This window comes from Furipterus horrens, unplaced genomic scaffold, assembly GCF_987537825.1.
Source record: "Furipterus horrens unplaced genomic scaffold, mFurHor1.1.pri manual_scaffold_5, whole genome shotgun sequence".
NCBI lineage: Eukaryota > Metazoa > Chordata > Mammalia > Chiroptera > Furipteridae > Furipterus > Furipterus horrens.
Genome location: NW_028327175.1, coordinates 116,848,166 through 116,871,291, shown reverse-complemented (window position 1 = coordinate 116,871,291; position 23,126 = coordinate 116,848,166). Strand labels below are relative to the sequence as shown.

Here is a 23,126-nt window from a genome sequence, read left to right as displayed (position 1 = left end):
CATGGAAACTCCCAGTCAGGTGCTCCACAGGGCCAGGAAACTGGGAGATGAGCTGTGGGCCAGCCTGGCCACTGATGGAGCTCCCCCAGGAGGCGATTGCAGCTCCTACCTTGAGTCTCAGCAAGCCCTGCTCCTTCGAATGCTTTCCTGTGCACCACCCTCATCGACTTACCCAAGAGCCTGCGTGTGAATTACCAACTGTGAGGTCTTCTCTGGTCTCATCACTGTCAGAGGCACCCTGGCCTTTCTAGAATCCTCCCTGAGTCCCCCATCTTCGGTGGAGGGGTGGGGGGTCGGTACTGACGTGTTGGAGACAGGTCCTCCCAGGTTGGGCAGCCGGGTTTGGGCCTGGTTGAGAGGTAAGGCTGGACTGAGGCGCAAGGGATCTGGGCGAAACGGGTCCGTTCTGGACCTCCGACCACCACCCATCTCCTCCCCTGGTCCCCTCCCTTGCCCTCCAACGCACCTGCGCTGGCCTCCCCCCAAGCCCTCGGGGCAGCAGGCAGGCGGCGCTTGGAGATCAGAGAACTCAGAGGAGTCGGGCCCAGGGGGAGGGGGCGGGGAATTTCCCCCCACGCCTGCCTAGGCCTGTTAACCTCCCCCTCCCTCGCCGGGGGAAGGGGGGTGGGTACAGCTGGGGGAATTCCATCGCGCTGCGATGGCTCCGGGGAGCCTGGACTAGGGGTCTTAGGGAGAGAAGGGGGAGGAGGGACAGGCTGGGACCAGGGGCGCAGCTGCCTTCATCCCCAGACACCAGCTGCCCCTGCCTGTCCGGGACTGAGAGTCCACCATTCTCCCGCCTGTCTCGAGGGTGCGGGGGCAGGGAGCGGCACTTCCTCTGTCAAGCCAGAGGCATCCGGACCTGTGCCGCGAAGGTAGTGAGGATCTGAAAGAGGGTACGCACGTGAGCGTCTGACGAATGGGTGACTGAGTGAAAGTGCGTGCGTGCATTTCATTCAAGAGTGCTTGTGAGTAGGGTGTCCCGGGGGCGTGTGGCCTCGGGCGAAGGTCCTGTATCTCCCCCCCATTAGGATCGTCCTCCACACATCCCACTAGAATCCACACCGACCTTAAGAAGGAGAGGGGGTGGAGAGGCCGGTGCCGGGACGCCGAGGGTCCCGGGGCGAGCGAGAAAGGCGTCTGGACCTGCTGTCTTCGCTCCAGTCTCGGGCGGGGCTTCCCGGCCTTAGGGGTGGGAGGTGGGGAGGTAGGGAGGAAGGGACTCAAGGGGGAGGAACCCGCAGGAGAACTTGCGGCAGGCAGGAGCCAGCGCATTAGAAACCTGGACTAGGGAAACTCAGAGATCAAAGCTCAGCGGGAGGGGCAGGTGAGGAGGCCGAGGCAAGACCCCGAGCACCAAGAAGCAGAGATGGAGAAGCCCCTGACCAGAGATTCCCTGGGAGACCCGCAGTAGGGACGGGGCAGAGAGACGCCTTCAGGGGCAGAAACCCTAGGAGGCAGATACCCCCAGGAGAAATTTCCCCACCCCAGACGGAGAGTGCTGCCCAGAGTGGGACGAGGATTCAGTCAAAGGACAACGCCCCCTCAGGTTTCCTGGAAGACACCGGAGCGACCCCGGGGGTGGAACAGGTCGTGTGTGCAGGCCAAGACAACCTCTCCTAGGATGGGAGCGATGGGGACACGAGCCCCTCAGAGCCTCCTCCTTCTCCTCCTCTTCCTCCCGACGCTGCCGCCACGGGGGGCCTCCGCGGGGAGCCTGCATAGCCCAGGTGAGTCTTGGCTCAGCGACTTGGCCTTGGTCACTACTCCCTCCTCTGCCTTTGCGCCTAGGAACTTGGCTCAGAGCATGGGGACGGGGCAGGGCAGGTGGCAGGAGCAAGTGAGCAGCCTCAGGGCCCCGGGGGCTCCAGAGGCGATAGATCGGGAGTGGGGCAGGAGTTGGCGTGGGGCGGGGTGAGGGAGCGGTGAGGATGTCGGGCGAGGCTCCGAACCTCCCAAGGCCCTGCTGTCGCCGTGCAGGCCTGTCCGAGTGCTTCCAAGTGAACGGCGCGGACTACCGCGGCCACCAGAACCGCACGGGCCCACGCGGGGCGGGCCGCCCTTGCCTCTTCTGGGACCAAACGCAGCAGCACAGCTACAGCAGTGCCAGAGACCCCCAGGGTCGGTGGGGGCTGGGAGCACACAACTTCTGCCGGTGAGGGGCGAAGCCAGGGCGTGGTCTATTGGGGGAGGAGCCTTTGGAGCTGGGCCTTGTGGATGGCGCGGCTGGGTGCACTATTGGGGGCGTGGGCCTGAGGCAGGGGCCACGGGTGAGTGGAGCAGAGGGCCTGGGGTCAGTCCCTAGCCTGCGCTGGGGGCAGGGATGGGCGCTCAGAACTTTGGCGGACTTGGGTCCGGCCTTAGGTGCCCAGCTTCTGTGCAACCTCAGATCAGGCCTGGACACTCAAAGGGGCTCGTGTGGGCGGGGCCAGAGAACGACCTTTGGAGTGAGAGGCCGGGTTCTTGCCCTAAAACTTCTATGGGGGGCATCCACTAGATGTTATGGAGGGAATGGAAGTTCAGAGACAGAACTGCTGTTTGGAGCAACAGGGACCGAGCTGAGCTGGAGGACACTTTTCTGCTTATAGAAGTCACCACCGCTGCTTGTAAGCAGGGTTCTGAGGCAAGGCACGAGGCCGAGGCCCAGGGCAGGGTGGGCAGCGAACACTACAGAGAGTACTCAAAGCGCTCCGCTAATACCTAAAATCAGCCCTCAGGGCCCTTTATTGACTTCCCATCGTCCACTCGGAAGTCGACAGGCAGAACGGAGAGTTGCTGTACCGCTTGCGGATAGGCCCTGGAGTGGGGCCTGGAATTTGCAGGTAGCCGGATCCGGACCGCTTCTCCCCGCCCGCAGGAACCCAGATGGTGATGTGCAGCCATGGTGCTATGTGGCCGAGACAGAGGAGGGCATCTATTGGCGCTATTGCGACATTCCCACGTGTCACAGTGAGTGGGCCCAGCTAGACAAGGGTGGGAGCACTGGGCTGCCTGAGCGGAGTTCACTTTTTGAGGCACCAGACAGACGCTGACGCCCCTGCTCCCTCAGTGCCGGGGTACCTGGGCTGCTTCATGGACTCAGGGGCACCTCCCGCCCTCAGCGGCCCCAGTGGCACCTCAACGAAACTCACGGTCCAGGTGTGCCTTCGCTTCTGCCGCATGAAGGGCTACCAGGTACTGCCCACAGGCCCAGACCAGTGACCCCTGACCTTGACCGAAATCAGGACCGAAAACAACTCCCAACTCTGACGCCAAACCTTGGCACTGATTTCTGAACCTCCAGTCCGATTCCCACTTCTGAGCCCGACCCCTGACTCCCACTACCCCACCCTTACCCCAGACCCTGCCCTTGGCATCACCCAGTCTATACTCCCAGCTGGCGGGCGTGGAAGCTGGCTATGCCTGCTTCTGTGGCTCTGAAAGCGACTTGGCCCGGGGACACCCAGCGCCGGCCACCGACTGTGACCAGATCTGCTTCGGCCACCCGGGCCAGCTGTGCGGCGGCGATGGACGCCTGGGCGTCTACGAAGGTAAGGAGCAGGGGGAGATGAAGGGCCTGGGTGAGGGGTTAAAATGTGGAAAATGTGGAAAGGGGAGGGCTGTACGCTAGAGTCGAGGCCTGTGAAGGGGATTGGGTGGAGGGCAAGACCCAAGGAGGGGACTGGGTCGAACTTGGGAGCCAAGGCCGGGGTCTGGGACTGAGAGCAGGATTTGAGGAGGGAATCAATGTCAACTTACGGTAGGAGCCCGAGGAAATGGTTGGGTCAGCCTGGGGGCGGGGCCTAGTTGGAAAGGGGCGGGACGTCTGGGTGGAGCTCCGCCCCATGCAGGTGGAGCCCGTGGGTCTCTAGATTCTGACTGTCAACCCTGCCCACAGTGTCCGTGGGCTCCTGTCAGGGGAACTGGACCGCACCTCAGGGCGTCATCTACTCGCCAGACTTCCCGGACGAGTACGGGCCAGACCAGAACTGCAGCTGGGCGCTTGGCCCTCCGGGTGCTGCGCTGGAACTCACTTTCCGCCTCTTTGAGTTAGCTGACCCGCGCGACCGGTTGGAGCTGCGCGACGCGACCTCGGGCAGCCTGCTCCGCACCTTCGATGGCGCCCGCCCGCCGCCACCAGGGACTATACGCCTGAGCACCGCTGCGCTGCTGCTCACCTTCCGCAGCGATGCGCGTGGCCACGCGCAGGGCTTCGCGCTCACCTACCGTGGTGAGGCCCTACCTTATGCCCCCTCGTCCCGCTCTCCCACCCCCTGCCTCACACCCCTCTTCACAGGTGTGCAGGACGCTGCGGAGAACCCGGTGCTTCCCAAGGGCTCCGCCCAGACCCCTGCTGCGCTCCCCGATGGGACCAATGTTAGCTGCAGCCCCTGGCCTGGGGCTCCGGAGGCCGCGATGGGGGGTGAGGCCGGCGCTTGAGGCGGGAGGGAGTTTGGGGACCAGGCCCTTTGAAGCCTTGGCCTCACCGCACCCATGTGCCCACAGCCCAAGTCTTCTCCACGGTGATGGCGGTCTCAGTGCTGCTGCTGCTGCTGTTGCTGCTGCTGTTGCTGCTGCGCCAAGGGTGCGCACACTGGGGCGCCTGACACCTTGTTGCCCAGGAGTGGGGGTGGGGCTGGTGGGAAGCTGAGACCCAGGAGGGGAATGGAACAGGAACTCCTAAGTTCTTGAGGGACAAAACCTTGGGTCCACACAGGGAATCATGCCTGGGATCTCAGGCGAAGCAGGATGCTGGAGGTGAGGCTGGTTGGGTGTTCTGCTGATCTCTGCTCCCTCTCTAGGAGCTGTCTGCTGGCTCCGGGAAAAGGGCGCCCAGCATTGAGGCTTTCCCAGGACTCTGGGAGAAGCTGGGCCGTGTGGTACCGCTGTCCTGAAGGGGTGGCACTGCCCCGCCCCCTTGCCGACCCCCAGGCAGAGGGTCTAGCCTCCAGTTACCGCCCGCTGAGTGCCTCCAGCCAGAGTTCCCTGCGTTCACTCATCTCTGCTCTCTGACTCAAGACCCCCAGGGTCCACTGGATCCTCCAACAGTGGAATGGACACCTGAGCCTCTACGCTGCATTCTAACTTGGCCTTCAATCTTTTAAAGGGCAGTTCTGCCTCTGGTCATCTCTCAGAGGCCAGACGTGAGACAGGAAGCATCTGGTACTATTACTGGGAACTTGGCCTGACTCTAGGTGCCCTGATAGTCAAAGCCAAATAGCAATAGAGGAATCAGTTCCCCTCCTCATAGACTTTGATACAGAGGTCTCTGATTTCAGGGGCCTTTGAGCCCCTCTTGGGGTGGTCCTGGACTGCTGTCCTAAATGAAACATATGAGAGGTCAACAAAAGTGGTCAAAAGACCAGTTGGACTTTAAATAAAGACCTATTTTGGTATAGGGCTCTGCAAATTCATAAGTGGTAGAAAGTTATGTTGAGAACACTGGAGCCAAGGACTGGATATGTCCATGCACATTAAGGGTGTTCCACACAGTTTCTGGAGCCACCAGAAATTCAGAGGACTGAGGAATCACCCATGCCGAAGGATGCAGGATCTGGGAAAAATGGAGAAAAAGGCCAGGTTAAGCGGTAAAAGGGATGCCTTCTTGGGCCTGCCGTAGTATGAACCCAGGCGGGGACAGACCTTCCTCCTCTGGCTATTTGCCCTCTCTCCTCCCCTCCATTTCCTGACTGTCCTGGGCAGAGCTGAAGGTGTACTTTGTGTGCAATAACCAGGAAGGAGTTGGGTCTAGAGCTCAAGCTTGAAGAAGCCTGACCCGAGGGCTCCAGGCATTCAGGCACGCGCTTAGGGGTCTGGACATCTCAGTGCTCCTTGCTGCGCTCCGGGGGAGTCTGGTCTGTGGAAAGATCGTTCCTGGAGCGGGGGCGCGCCAGCTGTATACTGACCTGTCCAAAAAACGTCCCGGCTGGCAGCACCTTGGACAGAGCCCGAACTGCTGGGTGTTGCTGGGTGGTGAGGCTGTGCCGGGGAGGGTGAGTGCCCAAGGGTGCGTTAACCTGGGGGTCACGTGTAAAGCCGGGGCACGCACTGCGTGGGGACGTGGGGTGCCGGAGTCACTCTGACTGGCAAAGCTGGGACCCAAAATGTCGGGTCCCAAGTGAACAGCCACTCCATGCAGATGAGACTGGCACCACAAATATCATGGTAAAAGGGTGAAGGCCTAGGTGGCCTCGGGGCGGGGCCTCCCCCGCCAGCCCTAGCCATTGGGCCTTGCAGAGTCTGGTGGGATGGCGGGGGAGGCCAGATGGGGAGGAGCCTTGTGTCCCCTCCCCCGTCTGGCCGCACCCGTCCTCAGTGTTTCAGAGGACTGCTGGCCCGCTGCCGCCTCCTTGAACTGTCTCTACCGTGCGCCTCCCCGGGCGGAGCCGGGCGCACTGCACTCTGGCGGGCCGACGCAGGGGCGCCTGGCCCGCGCTTGCGCAGCGGAGGAACAAGAACAGGGACCCCCGGGCCGGCGCGTGCGCGAGTCGTGCACTGGACCACGGGCAGGCACTGGGATGAGCCGCCCGCCACTGCTGCCCCACTGAGGAGGCTGGGTGGGAGGTAAGAGGGCGGCCCGTCCGCGCCCCGGCCGGGCCATGGCGTTCCTGGCCGCGCCGCGCCTGCTGGATTGGGCCAGCTCTCCGCCACACCTGCAGTTCAACAAGTTCGTATTGACCGGCTACCGGCCAGCCAGCAGCGGCTCGGGCTGCCTACGCAGCCTCTTCTACCTGCACAACGAGCTGGGCAACATCTACACGCACGGTGAGCTGCGCCCCTCATCCCATACCCACGGCAGCCCTGCCAGCGCTGGGCCGGGGGCCCGAAGGCGGAGGAGCAGGCCAAGGAGCGCCTCAGCGACCGGGCTGTCGGCCCCTGCCCTGGCACGGCTAGGAGCCGCGGTGACAAAGCTGCCATTGTCCCGGACGGCACTGCCTGCTTCCGCTACCCCGGCAGGGCCCCTGAGGCAGGCAAGGGAAGCAGAGTAGGGGACCGAGTCTGCTTAATCCCTCTGAGCCCCAGGGAGAAGCAGCCTGGTGTCCAGCCCCTTCGTAATCCCGGTCCCCTGCGCACCTTCCCCCGCCAGCACCAGTCCCAGACCTGGGTGTTGACTTGGGCGAGAAGGGGTCCAGGAGGAAAAATCAGGCCCCGGCCCCTCCCTGTTCGGCCGCCCTGCCAACCCTTTCCGGAACAGCCCAGTCTTGGGACTCCGCCTGGTGGTGACACCTCTGCCGCCCCCAACCACCTCCGCATGCGCGGGGCCCCTCCTGTTAGGCCCCGCAGAACTGTGCTGACACAGCCCTGTCAGTCCTTAGCCTGCCCAGGCCAAGAGAGGGACCCTGAACAGGCTAGGCCCAACCTTGGTACCTATTCCACTGGGAGACTGTGGCCTGGCCAGACCCTGCTGATGGTGGGCAGCCTGCGGCCCCAGCCTGCTCTGCCCACCTTTGACCCCTGGGAGGGCAAATCCAGAATGCCAGCAGGGAGGGGTAGAACACCTGGGATGGTAGGGATGGAGCTCCCAAAGGAGGTCCCTGGGGAGATGGAACAAGCTCTTTCCCACCCCCTTTTCCTGCCTAGCCTAGCCCCTTTTGGAAGGCAGAAGGGCCCAAAGCCTTCATTTGTCTGGTCACTTGTGGAGAGGAGAGACATGGGGTTGGGAGGAACAAGCTAAGTGGCCCTGGGATCTGGTATCATTGCCCACATGTCCTTTTCAGAACTTAGCTTGAGTCACACCACCTTTTGGCTTCTGCTGACACATGGAGGCCAGGTTGGGGGTTTGAGGTTCCTTGCTTTCCGGGAGGTGACGTGGCTACAAGGGAGAGAGCAGCTTGGGAGTTAAGACTACCTGGGCTCTCTGCTATTTGCTGGGTCACCTGGGACAGATCACTCAGTTTCCTCACCTGTGAAGTGGGGATAACAATCTCTTCTACTTCCAGAACATTGTGAGTTCTGCTGAGTAAGTTAAGTTTCTGAAAGCCCAGGGCCTGCTTCTGTCCCAGGTCTGGTGATAGTTGTCTATCACTTGTCAAGACCTGTCTTGCTCTCATTCCTCTCATGTTGTCTCTAGACTATGGATTCCTGAGGACATGACCTGTCCTCTGTACTGAAGTTGTGTGATGGATAACTGTCTCCCTCCCCCAGGGCTGGCCCTGCTGGGCTTCCTGGTGCTGCTGCCAATGACCATGCCCTGGGGTCAGCTGGGCAAGGATGGCTGGCTGGGGGGCACACACTGTGTGGCCTGCCTGGCACCACCCGCAGGCTCTGTGCTCTACCATCTCTTCATGTGCCACCAAGGGGGCAGCCCTGTGTACACTCGGCTCCTTGCCCTGGATATGTGTGGGGTCTGCCTTGTCAACACCCTCGGTGAGCCAAAGGATGGGGGTGGGGCTAGAAGGATGGAAGCTGTGGGGCAAGTGGGGAGGGGGCAGCAGGGGACACTCACATGAATCCTGGGTAGAAAGGGTAAACAGACCCCCAGACTGATTTGCCCTCTCCTGCCTCTCTCCTCTGCAGGAGCCCTGCCCATCATCCACTGCACACTGGCCTGCAGGCCCTGGCTTCGCCCAGCTGCCCTGGTGGGCTACACCATGCTGTCGGGTGTGGCTGGCTGGAGGGCCCTTACTGCCCCCTCCACCAGTGCCCGACTCCGAGCTTTTGGTTGGCAGGCTGGTGCCCGCCTCCTGGTGTTTGGGGCCCGGGGAATGGGGCTGGGCTCCGGAGCTCCAGGCTCCCTGCCCTGCTACCTGCGCATGGATGCCCTAGCACTGCTTGGGGGGCTAGTGAACGTGGCCCGTCTTCCAGAGCGCTGGGGACCAGGCCGCTTCGACTACTGGGGCAACTCCCACCAGATCATGCACCTGCTCAGTGTGGGTTCCATCCTTCAGCTGCACGCTGGCGTCGTGCCTGACCTGCTCTGGGCCGCCCACCACGCCTGCCCCCCAGACTAAGCCACAATCCACACAACATGCCAGCCTGCCCAGTCTTCTAGGGCTAACAACACCAGACTTCCCTCCTTCTGCTGGTCTGCAAGGCTCCCTGGATGCTTCCCAGCACTTTCTGTTCACCCATTCCCTGTGGAGCCCCTTCTCCTATCCACACCTTGGAGCTCCGATGTCCTTTCCTACCTTCTTCCAGGGTACTGTCTTCGTGTATAGGCTGGAAGGAAACCAGTTCTTCTCGGGGCCTCAGTTTACCCTCTGTGACCTGTGAGAGTTGGGCCAGAGGGACTCTGGGGTCAAGTCTTGCTTGTTCTGACAGCTGGAGTCCTGACAGCCCAGAGCCATAGTCCCACCCTGCCCCTCCTCAGACCCTCACGTAAGGTACCACATGGGTGGCTGGCTGGGCCACCAGCCCATGATTCCTGACCATCAGCTTTTGGCCCTGCACGCCAATCCTTCCAGCAACCTGAGGCTTGCCTACCCCATCTCCCTTCTGTCCAGACTGTGCAGTGGGGCGTTGGGGCAGCAGGACTACCCCCTTACCCCAGGAACAAGGGGCAGGATTGCTGCTGCTTTCTCCAGGCAACGGGCACAGACGTAAAGAGTTGAGTGGCCCTGGACCCAGGCCCCACATGGCTGGGGACCAACCCTCCACCTTGAATGTCAAGCTCTGATGGCTCAACCTGCCCACCAGGGACATACCTACTCAGGAAATCTGTTCCACACAGCATGGGGCTCCCAGATGCAGTCTGCTGGCCTGGGGCCCTACTGCAGGGCTCAACCTCAGCCCATCCCAGAGCCCTCAGACCCTGGGTAATGTCAATAAAATGGGCAAAAAGCACTGTGTTGCCATGCAAGAAAGCTTGGGTGCTCCCAAGATTCAGATACATTTTATTAGACATGGCCAGGCAGAAGGGACCACTGGAGTTACCGGAGGGACCCCAGCCTCCAGGAGGATGGGGGAAGGAATTAAAAGGTTAAAAGCACCAAGGCTGGTCTAGGCTCAGGTTGGGCCCAGTGAGTCCTCAAACAGGCTGAGGAGGTTCCGAGGCTCAAAGGAAGGGAACGAGCCCTGAGGGGGCTCAGAGTCAATGTCACTTAGGTCCAGGGCAACCCTAGGGGGAAGAAAGAGAGAGAAATGACACTCGAGATTCAAAAGACCCTCCTCCCTACCTCTGACCCTGGGCCCACTCACCTCAGTGTGTCCCTGATCCGGGGAGTAGAAGTGGTCCTGGCAGTCCTGGCCAGGATGGCCTCTGGAGAGAGCGAAGGCCTGCATGGGGTGGGTGAGACACGCAGGGTGTCAAGCAGTGGGGAGGAGGACATGCAAGAGCAAGATCAACCCTGTCCCGGTTCAGGCTCCTGCTGGACACAGGCAGGGGCCACAATTGGGGGCAATGAAAGTATAGTGCCCTTTGAAAGAAGCATTTTCACAATTTTTAGTCTACCTGATCATACTCAAAGGCCACTGCTGTTCCCTTTCAGAACACATGGACTTCGAATAAGCTGGCTTTGAAGTGAACCTGTGGTAAATGAAGCTTATCTGGCACTTCGTGTTGGCTATCAAGTGTCCCTATGACAATGGGCTGACATTTTCATAAGGGTTAATGGTGTGATTCCTCCTGGGAATGTCTGCCCTGAGTATGTGGTTTTCCTTTGTGACAACTTCTTAATTATAGCCCCTCACTTGGCCACCAAGCACCTGGGACTAAGGAATTCCTCCCAGGATGGGGGCTCGCCAGGCTCTGGGAACTTTGTCCCCTGAAAAGGAAAATGCCTTGTTCTTGGGCACTGGCAGCCTCAACTGGGGTTGGGACTGTACTGCGTACCTCTCCCAGTTGGGGCTGTGGCCCTCCAGCTGCTTCCTAGTGTGGCTGCGCCCTAAGTGTAAAGTTGCCAGTTCTGCACAGTGGCCACTACACTCACTAAGCTTAGGAGAAAAAGCTGCATTCAAACCAGGCCAGTCTGCAATCCCACCAGCCTTGGTGCCCTTCCCAGGGTATGATGGGGCCAGGTTTGTGGGAGGGAGCCCTGTTCACCACTAATCCCAATGGAGCCTGGTCTCTGTAGGGGGTTTGGCCATGATAACAGCCCATCTCCCTGCCCCCACCCATCAGTCCTGAGCTCTCACCCACCCTATGCTGTCATCATCCCAGTTGCTGGAGTGGCTTCTGTCCAGGAGGAAGCTGCAGGGCGGTGAGCCAGGTGGGGTGGCTGGAGGGCCCGGGGGCTGCAGCCAGCTGGCAGGGTGAGCCAGTCCATGCCAGAACCAGCACAGCAGGGCAAGCAGGGCCTGTGGGGACAGGGAGCTGAGAGAGGCTGGGCAGACCCCAGGCCAGGAAGCAAGGTAGAAGAGCCTGACACTTTCACCAGGCTTACCTGCCATAGGGCCCAACCTCGACTCAGGGCTTCAGCAGCCATGTACCACAGGACACTCCAGGGCCGTGGCTGCCTGAGCATAGGCAAGGCCAGCAAGGCCTCGGCTGTGGGCCGAAGCTTGGGATCAGGCTCCAGCATCATGATGAGGACAGATCGCAGCTCAGAAGATAGGCCTGTCCATGGGGCAGGGCCACGTCAAGGGTGACTGGGCCCTGAGCCCACCAATCCCCCACAGCCTGCCATTCTCTTCCACTCGAGTCTGCCCTTCCTGTGGCACAATGTACCCTCCCATCCTTGCCCCCTACTCACCGGCAGTAAACTCGGGGGGCAGGTAACCCTGGCGCAGCTGTTGCCAGCCCTCTCCACCATGAGGCAGCTCCATGTTGCATGCCACTTCCAAGATGGTGAGACCCAGACTGGTGGAGAGGGGCAGGACAGGAACAGAAGATAGGCAAGGTTGGCTTTGGGCCACAGATCCCAGAGTCCTAGGATGCCCCTGGGAAGGGCTGCTCTGTATTCTACCATGAGCCAGGGAGATGGGGAACGAGGGGCTGCAGGCTCTAAGAAGGCCCCAGCAGGGCCAATGATGGGAACATGTCATGAAGCTTGGACCCAGTGATGAGTCCTCTGGCACCTCCACCTGACAGGCACTATGATTATTAGTGTTACTATCAGGGTCCTGTGGATACAGCTGGTAGATTGTTAGAGGCAGAGCAACGATTACTGGTATGGACCATGGAACCCAGAGCCTGGTCCAGTCCAAGCTTTACCACCTGCGAAATGTGGACTTAGGACAAGATTTTTAACCCCACTGTACCCATTTTCCTGTAAATGAAGTAATAATAGTCCCTCCCTGGAGATGTGGTAAAGGGATGGGTGACTCTAGTAGAGCTGCTCCAGATGGCTGTAGAACCCCCTTAATTAGAGGGTGGAGCCTTCACTGCCTCAGGGCACAGTCTCCCAGCCTGAGGCCAAATCTTCCTGACTTTGGGCTAGGATGGTATTTCCCTCCCTCTGCTACTGCACCCCAGCCAGAAGGGCCTTCCCTGGCCCAGGCTTTACCTGAACACATCAGCTGCTGTCCCGTAGGAGCCCTGCAGTAGCTCAGGGGCCATGTAGCGGGGATCTCCCTCCTGGGCCTCACCAGCTCCAGATGCATCTAGCTCTACCAGCAGCCCAAAGTCACCAAGTTTGCAGTGGCCCCGGGGCCCCAGGAAGATGTTGGCAGGCTTGATGTCAAGGTGGACCAGGCCTTGGCCATGCAGATGGGCCAGAGCAAGGAGGGAATCCCGCAGGTAGCCCCAGACCTGGGCCTCAGGCAGGCCAGTGCCCAAGGCCTCACAGTGCTGCTGTAAGCTGGGACCACACAGCTCTGTTTGCAGGTACAGGATGCCGCCCTCCTCCCAGGCTCGCTCCAGCCGCACACAGCATGGGTGCTGCCCCACTTTTTCATGGCCGCTGACCTCAGCCAGTTTTCGAGCCCGGTCCTTGGGACCCCGGAATGGTGACATAGAGCGCTTTACTGCATAGAGCTGGCCGTCTTCCTTGGAGCGCACCTGGAAGGGAAATAGTGCCCACAGGGACGGTGGGAGGTGGCCCAACCATTTAGCAGAACAATCCAGCATCCTATTAAGATTTCACATGTGCAGAAGGTACAGTATGGCATCTATCTTAGAAAGACCTTTGCACATGCAATAGCAAGATCAGACACTGGTTCACGGGAGGCCCAAAAAGGAAGAGACAGGGCAGACATCTAAGTACTAACTCAGAGGGTTTCTCAGACTATTGTAAAGTAAAAAAAGCTGGCTACAGAACAATACAGTGTGATCCATTGTGTAGAATATTAATGTGTTTATCTTTATATGGTCAATTCTAGAGATGTACAGAGAAAGTTCTGATAGGAAGGATGCCCACCAGAGAAGCTCAGTGGTTTCCTCTGGAAAGAACTAATCTAGGATTGGGGGTCATAAGGGGGATAACTAGTAATGAAAAAAAAATACAATTAAAAAAAAAGGAGTAATCTAGGGGTCTACGTTTTTTATAGTACTTGTGTAAAGAAAACTACCATTTAAAAGGAAATATAAATTATTGGAAAATATATTTTAAGAAGAAAAAGGCAGTGTACAGGGTATAGCCTAAGTGTTCGCAGCCTGGGGGTGGGTGAGGTGGGCAGGGTATGCACTGCACTCTGGGGGCAGGGCAGAGCTTGCCAAGAACCCCAGCATGGCTGGCTCCAGGGTGGGAGGAGTTGATAGCCGGGAACCACTACCAGGCATGCCAGGCTCTGGACAAGGCGAGAGTGTGTATTGAAGGGGCCATCGAGGGAGCCTGTGTGGGGGTTTTAAGGAAGCAGCCAAATCAAACACTGAGGAGGCCCACCTGTCAGCTCAGGAGAGGTGAAGAGAAGGGGAGCAAGCTGCCCAGGATACTGTCCTATCCAGGCAGAGGGAGGTAGGCAAACGGGCACCTCCAGACAGGCCCATAAAGCTGTCACTCTACTCACCTTGAAGACCTCTCCATAAGAGCCATGGCCCAGGCAGCCAAGTCTCTGGAAATTCTGATGGAAAAAGGACTCTGGCCGGCTCGGGTCATAACTGGGGCTCTGCAGGGTCTCAGAGGTTTTGCCTTGAAATGACACGCTCCGGGGTTGGGGCTGGTGCCAGCCTGGGGTCCGAGGAGGGAAGAGGCGACTAATGGGGATGCTGCCCTTGGCAGGGGGCCGGGGTGGAAGGCTCCGACTAAGCCCCCTGGGCCTCTTGAAGGAAAAGCCAGGTTCTGCATGGTGAAAGTAGGCTGGGACTGGGACAGGGGTGCCACTCAGGGGCGGTGGGGTGCCCTCTGTGGGCACAGGCATGGCCAGCACAGGAGGCCCTGAGAGGCAGAGTACAGAACAGTGTGTCCACTCAGATGGCTCCTTGTCCTGTGGCCCCAGAGAGGCTGTGGAAGAAAGCTGCGGCTACTCTGCACACATGTTCTACTTTAAACATGGAGGCCATAGGGACACAAGCACCTGCAAGGAAAAAGCAGAGGACAAATATATACAAACCTACACATAGTTGTCTGTACCTGGAGGTCACAGAAGCAAACTGAAATGCCTGGCCTGTGTCCCAGAGGCTCCCACAGTCCAGCAGAGGTCAAAACAAGGCACGTTTTGGAGCCATAGTGCATGTGCATACAACCCCTGCCTTGTCACAACTGCTACTTGACATTAACATATACAATCTCTTCCAAGACTGTAAGGTGGAAATATTTACACAGACCCACACTCCCTTATCTCCAATTACAAAGTGATAAAAAGAAGGTCTGATTCCAAAAGTTTCTTGCTTTCTTTTTCATAGTTGTGATGCCAAAACTCATGCAGTGGAGTATCACTTTCAGATCCATATTGCCGAGGCTAAATTTCAGATGTGTAGCAGAGAGGCCAGGGCTCCCTCCTTCCACCAGACCCTACCCATAAAGCGGAAGCTTTGCCTTGCATCTAGCAGGCTATGAATACTGCAGCCCAATCACTGAAGCCCCAGCTCATTCCTAGGAAGGAGGTTCCACACTGGGAGAGGCAAACTGAGAAGAGCAGAGGCTGCTGCCCTCGCCCAAAGGCAGCAGTGTCACTCAGGAAAATGAGCATAACTGTCCCTGCCCCCAGCTCCAGAGCTGCAGCTCAGAGATTTTGCCTAGGGAGAGACAGGTTATAAAACAGAGCACTTTGGCCCTGGCCGGGTAGCTGAGTTGGTTAGAGCATTGCCTCTATACACCAAGGTTGTGGGTTTGAGTCCTGGTCAGGACACATACAAGAATCAACCAATGAATGCATAAAGAAGTGAAACAATGAATCGATGTTTTTTTTTCTTCTCTCTCTCTCTCTCTCCCCACCTACCCCTCTCTCTAAAATCAATCAATAAATACAAAAAATTTTAAAAATCAATTGAGCTCTGGCTGATGTGGCTCAGTGAATTGAGTGCTGGCCTGCGAGCTGAAGGGTCACCAGTTCAATTTCTGGTCAGGGCACATGCCTGTGTTGCGGACCAGGTCCCCGGTTGGGGGGTGTGTGAGAGGCAACCAATAGTTGTATCTCTCACACATTGCTGTGTCTCTCCCTCTCTTTCTGCCTCCCTGCCCTTCCCTCTCAAAGTAAATGGATGAAACCTTTTTTAAAAAATCAATCAAGGTTTGGGTGGTAAGTAAATAGAAGGTGGCTAGTGATTCCATCATCACAACAAGCCAAGCCAGAGGCCAGCTAGTTTACCAGAGAGAACCAGGGAAAGACATAGCTAAGAGCTTTCCTGGGGTCAGAACAAAGCTGAAACACTGAATTCAAAAGCTACCCTGTTAAAGGAACCCAAATTTAATTAGATCAGTCTATAGAGCAATTGATACTTCAGGACAAAAACAATAGAGAAGACAGCCAGAAACTGGGGTAGCCTAACAGGTAGTTATGATCAGGGAAAGCACAAAGAGAGCCCCCCAAAATTCTGGTGTCCCAGGGCGACAATGCACATGTTCCAGGCTGGGCCCTCTAAGGAGCAATGTCATACTGCAGAATAGATAAGCAAACACACATACACACACACACACACACAATAGCCGTGGCCAGGTGGTTGGAGTGTCATCCCGAAGTGCTGGTGTTGCAGGTTTGATCCCCAATCAAGGCACATGCAGGAATCAACCAATGGTTGCATGAATGGATGGAACAGCAAATAGATATTTCTCTCTCCCTCCTTTCCTCTCTTTAAAAATCAATTTAAAAAATTAAAAAATCACAAGCCCCAGAGGGGGTGGTGAGAAACCAGTATGCACACTGGCTAAAATGTATTATCTAAAATGTTCATGACCTGAAGGCCCTGCTGGTAGATCAGTTGGTTAGAGTGCCGTCCAATACATCAAGGTTACTGGTTTGATCCCTGGTCAGGGCACATACAAGAAGCAACTAATGAATGCATAAATAAGTGAAACAACAAATTGATGCTTCTCTCTCCCCCTTCCTCTATCTCTAAAATAAATTTTTTTTAATGTCCAGTTTTCAGCAAAAAATTACAAGTTGTGCAAAGACCCAAGGACAAAAAGGGAACAGAAACTGACTATAAGAGGGATCAGATGTCAGATGTAATAAAGACTTCAAAGTAGCCACTATAACTATGTTCAATGAACAAAAGAAAACCATGTTTAATGTAAAGGAAGCATAACATCTCACCAAATAGAGAATATTAATAAGATAGAAATTATTAAAAGGATCAAATGGAAATTGTGGAGTTGAAAGGTACAATAACTGAAATGAAAATTCATTGGAGGGGTTGAACAGTAGATTTGAACTAGCAGAAGAAATAATTAGTAAACTTGAAGATAGATTGATAGAAATTATACAATTTGAAGAACAGAGAGGAAAAAGAATGACAGGAACAGAGCCTGAGAGAAATGTATGACACCATTAATTGTACCAACATAAGCATAATGAGTGCATCAGAAGAGAAGGAACAGAAAAAATATGCTAAGATGTAATGGATAAAAACTTCCCAAATGTAATTTAGAAAAATACATAGCAAAGAAGCTCAATAAACTTCAAGTAGGATAAAAGCAGAGATCCACACACAAACACATTATATTAAAAGTGCTGAAAACCAAACAAGGAGAAAATCTTAAGAGCACCAAGAGAAAAATGGCCCATCACTTACAAGCCTCCCCATAAGATTAACTGCTGACTTCTCATCAGAAACAATGTAGGCCAGAAGGCAACAGGATAAGATGTTCAAAGTGCTAGGAAGAATCTGCCAACCAAGAATCCTATATCCAACAAAACTATTTTTCAAAAATAAAGGTAAAACAAATACAAAACAAAAACAGATAAACAGATAAACAAAAACAGAAAGAATTCATTGCCAAAAGACCTGCTTTACAAGAAAAACTAAAGGAAATTCTTCAAGCTGAAAGCATGTGATCCCAAACAGTAATTTGAACCCACATGAGAAAACAGAGCCCTAGTAAAGGTAATTATGTAATATTAAAAAAGTATAGCCCTGACTGGTGTGGCTCAGTGGATTGAGCACCAGCCAGCAAATCAAATGGTCCCTGGTTTGACTCCCGGTCAGGGCAGCTGCCTGGTTGCAGACCAGGTCCCCAGTTGGGGGCGTGCAAGAGGTAACCACACACTGATGTTTCTCATCCTCTTTCTCCCTCCTTTCCCCTCTCTCTAAAAATTAAATAAAAAAATCTTTTTTAAAAAAGTATAAATACTTATTTCTTTTCCTTTCTTCTCTTAACTAATTTAAAAAGCAACTGTATAAAACAATATGTATGCAATTGTATTTTTGGGCATATAACATAAAGAAATGTGATATACTTGCACATAACTGCACAAATGAAGTAGGAGGGAACAAAACTATTGGACTAGAAAATGACACCAGATGGTAATTCAAACCCACAGGACAAATAAAGAGAACCAGATATGGTAAATAAGGTCACTATAACAAACATTATGCATACAGTATTCCCTCACTTATCGAAGTTATTACGTTCTAGACCCCCCCTGCGACAGGTGGAAATCTATGAAGTAGGAACCTTACATTTATTTTAGTATTTATATATATTTTAAGGCTTTATGAACCCTTCCCACACACTTATAAACCGTACCCAGTCCCTTATAAACCTTTCCCATTCTCTTAACCTTTTCCACACTTTTACAAACACTACTTATGTTCTTAAACATATTCTACACTCTTAAACTTACGTAACTTTTAACAAAATATGTATACAGTACCACAAAATCCTGCGATATAGCGAAAAATCCACAATAAATAATTAAATATAATATTTTTAAAAATCCCACGATACAGTGAGGCCGTGATACATGAGCTGCGATATAGAGAGGGACTACTGTATATATTTTCTTTTCTCTCTTCCCTCAGCTTCTTTTTTTTTGAAATTATATTTTATAGATTATAGTATTACAGTTGTCCCAATTTTCCCCCTCTGTCCCCCTCCACCCAGCACCCCCACTCCCTCAAACCATCCCTACACCATTCTTTATGTCCATGGGTCATGCATATAAATTTTTTGGCTACTCCGTTTCCTACACTGTACTTCACATCCCCATGGCTGTTCTGTAGCTTACCTATTTGTACTTCTTAATACCCTCAACTCTTCACCCATTCCCCCACACCTCCCTCCCATCTGGCAACCATCAAAATGCTCTCCCTATCCATGATTCCGTGTCTGTTCTTGGTTGCTTAGTTTGTTTTTTAGATTAAATTGTTGATAGATATTTGTTGCCATTTTATTGTTCATAGTTTTGATCTTCTTTTTCTTAAATAAGTCCCTTTAACATTTCATATAATAATGATTTGGTGATAATGAAATCCTTTAGTTTTTTCTTGTTTGGGAAACTCTTTATCTACCCTTCAATTCTAAATGTTTTTGTTTGTTTGTTTGTTTGCTTCTTTGTTTTAGAAACAGGGGCAGGGAGGGAAACAGTGAGGGGAAGGGAGGGAGAAAGTGAGAGAAAGAAATATCTGTATGAGAGAGAAACATCAATTGTTTGCCTTCTGCATGTGCGCCAAACTAGGACCGAACCCGCAATCCAGGCATGTGCCCCACCTGGGAATTGAAGTGATAACATTTTGCTTTGTGTAACCATGCCTAACCACTGAGTCACACTGGCCAGGGCTTCCCTCAGCTTCTTCAGGAAATTAAAGACAACCTAAATACAAAAGTAGGTTTACTCACAGTTGTGAGTTTGTAAAACAGACTTTATTCTTGTATTATTATTTATTAATTATTGTGTTATTTTCCATACAAACAACTGTAAATCTACTTTTGTCCCATCCCATTAATAGAAAGATATTACATGTTCATAGACCCAATCCAAAGATTTAATATGGATAAAATGGCAATACTCTCCAAACTGATCTACAAAGTCAGCACAATCGCTATCAGAATCCCAGCTGGATTTTTTTTTTTTTTTGCCAAAATTAACAAGCTGATCCTAAAATTCATATGGAAATTCAGCAGACCCAGAACAGTCAAAAACAATCAAAATGAAATAGGAGAACTCATACTTTCTGATTTTAAAACTTACTACAAAGCTTCAGTAATCAAAAACTGTGTGATTTTCACCTAAGGATAGACATATGTAGATCAATGCAACAGAACTGAAAATTCAGAAAGAAACCCTCATATTTATGGTCAATTGATTTTCACAAGAGTGCCAAAACAATTCAGTGGGAAAGAACAGTCTTCTCAACAAATGGGACAACTGGATATCTACATGTAAAACTCATCGGGCAGAAAAATCTGGTCTGACCTATTTTTTCCATCTACGTATGAATATTCATGTATTTCTCGACAGAAATATTAATGTGTTTGATTACTGCATGATGTCCCAGAACCATTGGTAGTGTCACATGCACCCTATTAGCTTTCTAAAATCTGACACATTTTTAATTCTGAAACACACCTGCCTTCAGGGGTTTGTGGACCTGTAAATTAACCCCAGGGAAGGCTCAGCCTAGTGTCTAGCATGCAGATTCCTCAATAAGTGCTGTTAAAGCACACACGAAATTAGAAGCCCCATGTGTATAAGTGGCTTTGTGTGTTGGGGCACAGAGGGCTTTTTGTGTTGCTATAACGTTGTAATTGAAACAAAAATAAGAAGACAAAAGGGGGGAAGGTTAATTTTGAGAGGAAGCCACAGCGTATCAAAAGATGCCATACCCAGCAAGAGGTGAGTCAGTAACTGAAACAAGGGGAGCAGTCATCTGGGAGAGTGAGGACTGAGGGAGAGACCCCCATGGGGTCTCTTGAAGACTCACCCTACATATTGTGATGACCCTTTCTCTGCCTCTTTTACCTCAGGAATCCGACTCCAGGGTTTCTCCAAGTGAAGAACTGGGATGTCGGGATCCCCCAGGGCACTGGTTAGAAGTACAGCCTCCACCAGTCCTGTCACATTCGGAGACACTGGCCACCTGCACCTTAAACCAGTTCTCAGACCTTCCCTAAGTCACTTACATTCTAGCACCACTGACCGGGCCAAACAGCTTTGGGGGTAGGGCAGGTTAGGTAAAAGGAGCAAGGTGAATCCAGGGTGGCCCTGAGCAGAGGCAGGGCCAAGGTGACCTCTAAAAGCTTCTACAGGTCTCACCCTCTAATTGGGCAAGACACATCTGCTGACCTCGGTCTACCGCGCTAGACTGAATTCCTCCCGGGCAGGGTAACAGCAGATTCACCTCCAAGGGCGTGAAGAAACAAACGCTGGCGAACAGTTGAGTAGACCAGCTGTCACGCGAGAGGGCTGCAGACGGAATGTGGGTGGGGCTTTTCCTGGGGAGGGACAAGGAACGGAGGCGGGAGCGGGGGCAGTCTCTGGAGTTCCCTAATGAAAGGCGAGAGGGAGGCGGTGCTTAGAACTGGTGAGCAGCAGGGTCAGTCACCCAGAGCTGCTAGAGGGACAGTGGGCGGCGCCCCCTGGGGCAGGGCTAGCCCAAAGAAAGGTTAGCAGAGGGACAGGGCGGGACCCAGCCGGACAAGGAGGGAGGACATCGGAGGGATATAAGGGAGATGAGGCTGACCCGAGGAGGAGCTCTCAGAGAGCAAGGGGTACCAGGAACCAGAGGAAGAAGTGGGGAGGGCGGTCCGGCCGGAGAAGCTTCAAGGCTGGGTTTGGGCTCACCTGGGGCGGGCGGGCGGAGCGCAGCTCCGCGAGGTCCCAGATTCCGGGTCAGCAGAGGTCTCGGGGAACCGTTGGAGCGGTCAGGAGGGCTAGGGTCTGCCGTCGGCAGCTCTCTACACCCAGGGGAGGGACTTTCTGCAGAGGGAACGGCCCGTGAACGCGCGCGGAGCCAACTCGCGCCAAAAATTCCAAACCGGCCTCGAGTCCCCGCCCAAGAACGCCTCTTATCCCGCCCCCTCCCCGATGCAGCCCATCAAAGGCGCGCAGTCTTCTTGAGCTCTGCCCCTCACGCCTCTACGTCCGCGTCGCCAACCCCACCCCTCAGGTTCCTCCTGCGGTGAGTTCTTATAGCGCAGGCGCAAAGCCTACTTGGCGCAGGCCTGGGGAGAGGCGGAGGTGGCTGTGCCTTGTCTCCCTGTGGCTGAAGCGTTGCAACGGGTGCGAGTCGTATGTTAGGTCCCTCCCTGACCGACCTCCAGACCCCGTTCCCGTCACAGGCTTACTTTTCGCGTCTATAAAAGGAGCGGTCACCGCATTTTGCCCTAGAGGTGTAGCCTCAGGAGGCGGTCACCTTAGGGCAGAACAGGAAGCCCCTGAGTCCTTTGGGATCCCGACAGGGCGGAGTTTCCTGGGCTCGCTGGTCCGGTCCCCACCGTCACACCACCCACCCCGTCGTGCACCACACCGTGGATGCGGTGGGGATGCCAGACAGACATTCCTTAGACCTGAGAACGCGCGGCTTTGGCTTTGAGAACAACAAAATGCTAGGTCAAGAAGCCCTCCAGACAGCTAGGCCGGAGCCTCCCTGCTCCTAGGCTTCAGCCACCTCGGCGGCAGCCCTTCCCATTCTTCGGGTTTGAGACGTGAGCTCAGCTCACAACCTCCCTCAGGTCCTGGGCTGAACGACCTTGGAAACGCACCTGGACCTTTCTGAGCTTTGGATTAGTCTCCTTTCTAAAAATTGAGCTGATGAAGCTTTCCTTGAGCTGCTAGAGCAGCGGGTCTCAACCTGTGCGTCGCGACCCCTTTGGGGGTCAAACGACCCTTTCACAGAGGTCACCTAAGACCATCGGAAAACACATATATAATTACATATTGTTTTTGTGATTAATCACTATGCTTTAATTATGTTCAATTTGTAACAATGAAAATACATCCTGCATATCAGATATTTACATTACGATTCATAACAGTAGCAAAATTACAGTTATAAAGTAGCAACGAAAATCATTTTATGGTTGGGGGTCACCACAACTCGAACTGTATTAAAGGGTCGCAGCACTAGGAAGGTTGAGAACCACTGTGCTAGAGGTTCAAGTGGAATGATCCCCTTAAAAGTGCTTAGCAGGAGCCTGGCGCAGAGCAAGTGCTGATTCCTGACATGAGTGGAGCTGAGGTTGCTCACAGATCAGCCTGGCATCCCAGGTTAGGCCCAGAGCTTCTCTGGAAGACTCAGCCCCCTCTCCTTTACTTGCACCCTTCCTCTGTATTAGCATCTCTGGCAGCCACAGTCCCTGTGACTCACTAAGGATCCTTCTTAAAGATTCCAGGCTTGTCCCCAGGAGTTCTTGGGAGCAGGCATGCCCCTCTCCAGCTGCCATCCCCTCTGCCAACCCCATCTTCAAGAGTCATAGAGTCAGGCCTCTTCCCAACTGCCCATTCCTGAAAGTCTTAACTCACAATGACTTTTAAAACTATTTTTGAATTAAAAAACATGCTTCCCATGGACATTGTGTAGAAGGGCTATAATGTAAAGTACAGTTAGCAGCTAAGAGCATGGGCCACAAGGTCAGGGAAACGGCCTCCTTTTCTGCCACACACAAGCTGTGCAATTGTGGGCTAGTTTGCTTTATGTCTCGGCCTGTTTCTACATTTGTAAAATATAATAGTTCCTATCTTCTTGGGAAGTATGAGCATTATATGAGAAAATGCATGTGAAGTGCTTAGTACAGGGGCTAGAACGCAGTAGGGACTTATCTTTTGTTTAATAATAGTAACACTCCCTGATTTGCACAGTGTTTTGCAGTTTTTAAAGCAACCGTCTGGGCCAAAAGGAGGAATCTGGAGGAGAGGGGTCAAGACTCCGACACCCACCCCAGGGTCACAGGGAAAGAAGCAAGGACCCACAAGATTTGAGACCAAAATGCTTGGCTGTAGCACTGTCCACG

General features: G+C 54.0%; 3 protein-coding genes and 1 long non-coding RNA gene across 5 annotated transcripts; 2 read left to right on the top strand and 2 right to left on the bottom strand.

Annotated features, from left to right (window-relative positions):
- The first annotated feature begins 1,215 nt into the window (after positions 1-1,215).
- Positions 1,216-5,472, top strand: KREMEN2 (kringle containing transmembrane protein 2). Its single transcript, XM_090277163.1, has 9 exons — positions 1,216-1,730; positions 1,981-2,155; positions 2,858-2,949; positions 3,050-3,174; positions 3,377-3,530; positions 3,878-4,210; positions 4,277-4,402; positions 4,486-4,564; positions 4,782-5,472. The coding sequence occupies exons 1-9, from the start codon at positions 1,625-1,627 to the stop codon at positions 4,990-4,992; spliced, it is 1,401 nt and encodes a 466-aa protein (XP_090133289.1). The 5' UTR covers positions 1,216-1,624; the 3' UTR covers positions 4,993-5,472.
- Positions 5,334-6,297, bottom strand: LOC150009400 (uncharacterized). The gene is made up of 2 exons (XR_016511165.1): positions 5,886-6,297; positions 5,334-5,533 (listed from the first exon to the last, which is right to left on the bottom strand). It is a non-coding gene; the product is annotated as an uncharacterized LOC150009400 (long non-coding RNA).
- PAQR4 (progestin and adipoQ receptor family member 4) lies at positions 6,255-15,222 on the top strand. Its single transcript, XM_090277167.1, has 3 exons — positions 6,255-6,744; positions 8,125-8,346; positions 8,497-15,222. The coding sequence occupies exons 1-3, from the start codon at positions 6,579-6,581 to the stop codon at positions 8,928-8,930; spliced, it is 822 nt and encodes a 273-aa protein (XP_090133293.1). The 5' UTR covers positions 6,255-6,578; the 3' UTR covers positions 8,931-15,222.
- On the bottom strand, positions 9,768-21,141 carry PKMYT1 (protein kinase, membrane associated tyrosine/threonine 1). Of its 2 annotated transcripts, none has more exons than XM_090277166.1 (7): positions 13,804-14,256; positions 12,363-12,856; positions 11,610-11,716; positions 11,301-11,473; positions 11,057-11,214; positions 10,117-10,194; positions 9,768-10,036 (listed from the first exon to the last, which is right to left on the bottom strand). In XM_090277166.1, exons 1-7 carry the CDS (start codon positions 14,152-14,154, stop codon positions 9,925-9,927), a joined length of 1,473 nt encoding a protein of 490 aa, XP_090133292.1. In that variant the 5' UTR covers positions 14,155-14,256; the 3' UTR covers positions 9,768-9,924. The 2 variants fall into 2 exon arrangements, with proteins under 2 accessions (XP_090133292.1, XP_090133291.1); XM_090277165.1 differs by lacking the exons at positions 9,768-10,036; positions 10,117-10,194 and adding exons at positions 20,516-20,661; positions 20,959-21,141 and having other exon boundaries at positions 10,297-11,214; positions 13,804-14,310.
- Between the last annotated feature and the right edge of the window lie 1,985 nt (positions 21,142-23,126).

Bases quoted from the DNA above. Each gene is read 5' to 3' on its own strand.
- PKMYT1 (XM_090277166.1), bottom strand. From the start codon at position 14,154: ATGCCTGTGCCCACAGAGGGCACCCCACCGCCCCTGAGTGGCACCCCT. The intron at 12,857-13,803 runs GTGAGTAGAGTG...TTTCCCTTCCAG, and splicing joins CTTATGGAGAGGTCTTCAAG to GTGCGCTCCAAGGAAGACGG. The intron at 11,215-11,300 runs GTAAGCCTGGTG...CTGTCCCCACAG, and splicing joins GAGGTTGGGCCCTATGGCAG to GCCCTGCTTGCCCTGCTGTG.
- PAQR4 (XM_090277167.1), top strand. From the start codon at position 6,579: ATGGCGTTCCTGGCCGCGCCGCGCCTGCTGGATTGGGCCAGCTCTCCG. The intron at 6,745-8,124 runs GTGAGCTGCGCC...TCCCTCCCCCAG, and splicing joins GGGCAACATCTACACGCACG to GGCTGGCCCTGCTGGGCTTC. The intron at 8,347-8,496 runs GTGAGCCAAAGG...TCTCCTCTGCAG, and splicing joins CTGCCTTGTCAACACCCTCG to GAGCCCTGCCCATCATCCAC.
- KREMEN2 (XM_090277163.1), top strand. From the start codon at position 1,625: ATGGGAGCGATGGGGACACGAGCCCCTCAGAGCCTCCTCCTTCTCCTC. The intron at 2,950-3,049 runs GTGAGTGGGCCC...CTGCTCCCTCAG, and splicing joins CGACATTCCCACGTGTCACA to TGCCGGGGTACCTGGGCTGC. The intron at 4,565-4,781 runs GTGCGCACACTG...CTCCCTCTCTAG, and splicing joins CTGTTGCTGCTGCGCCAAGG to GAGCTGTCTGCTGGCTCCGG.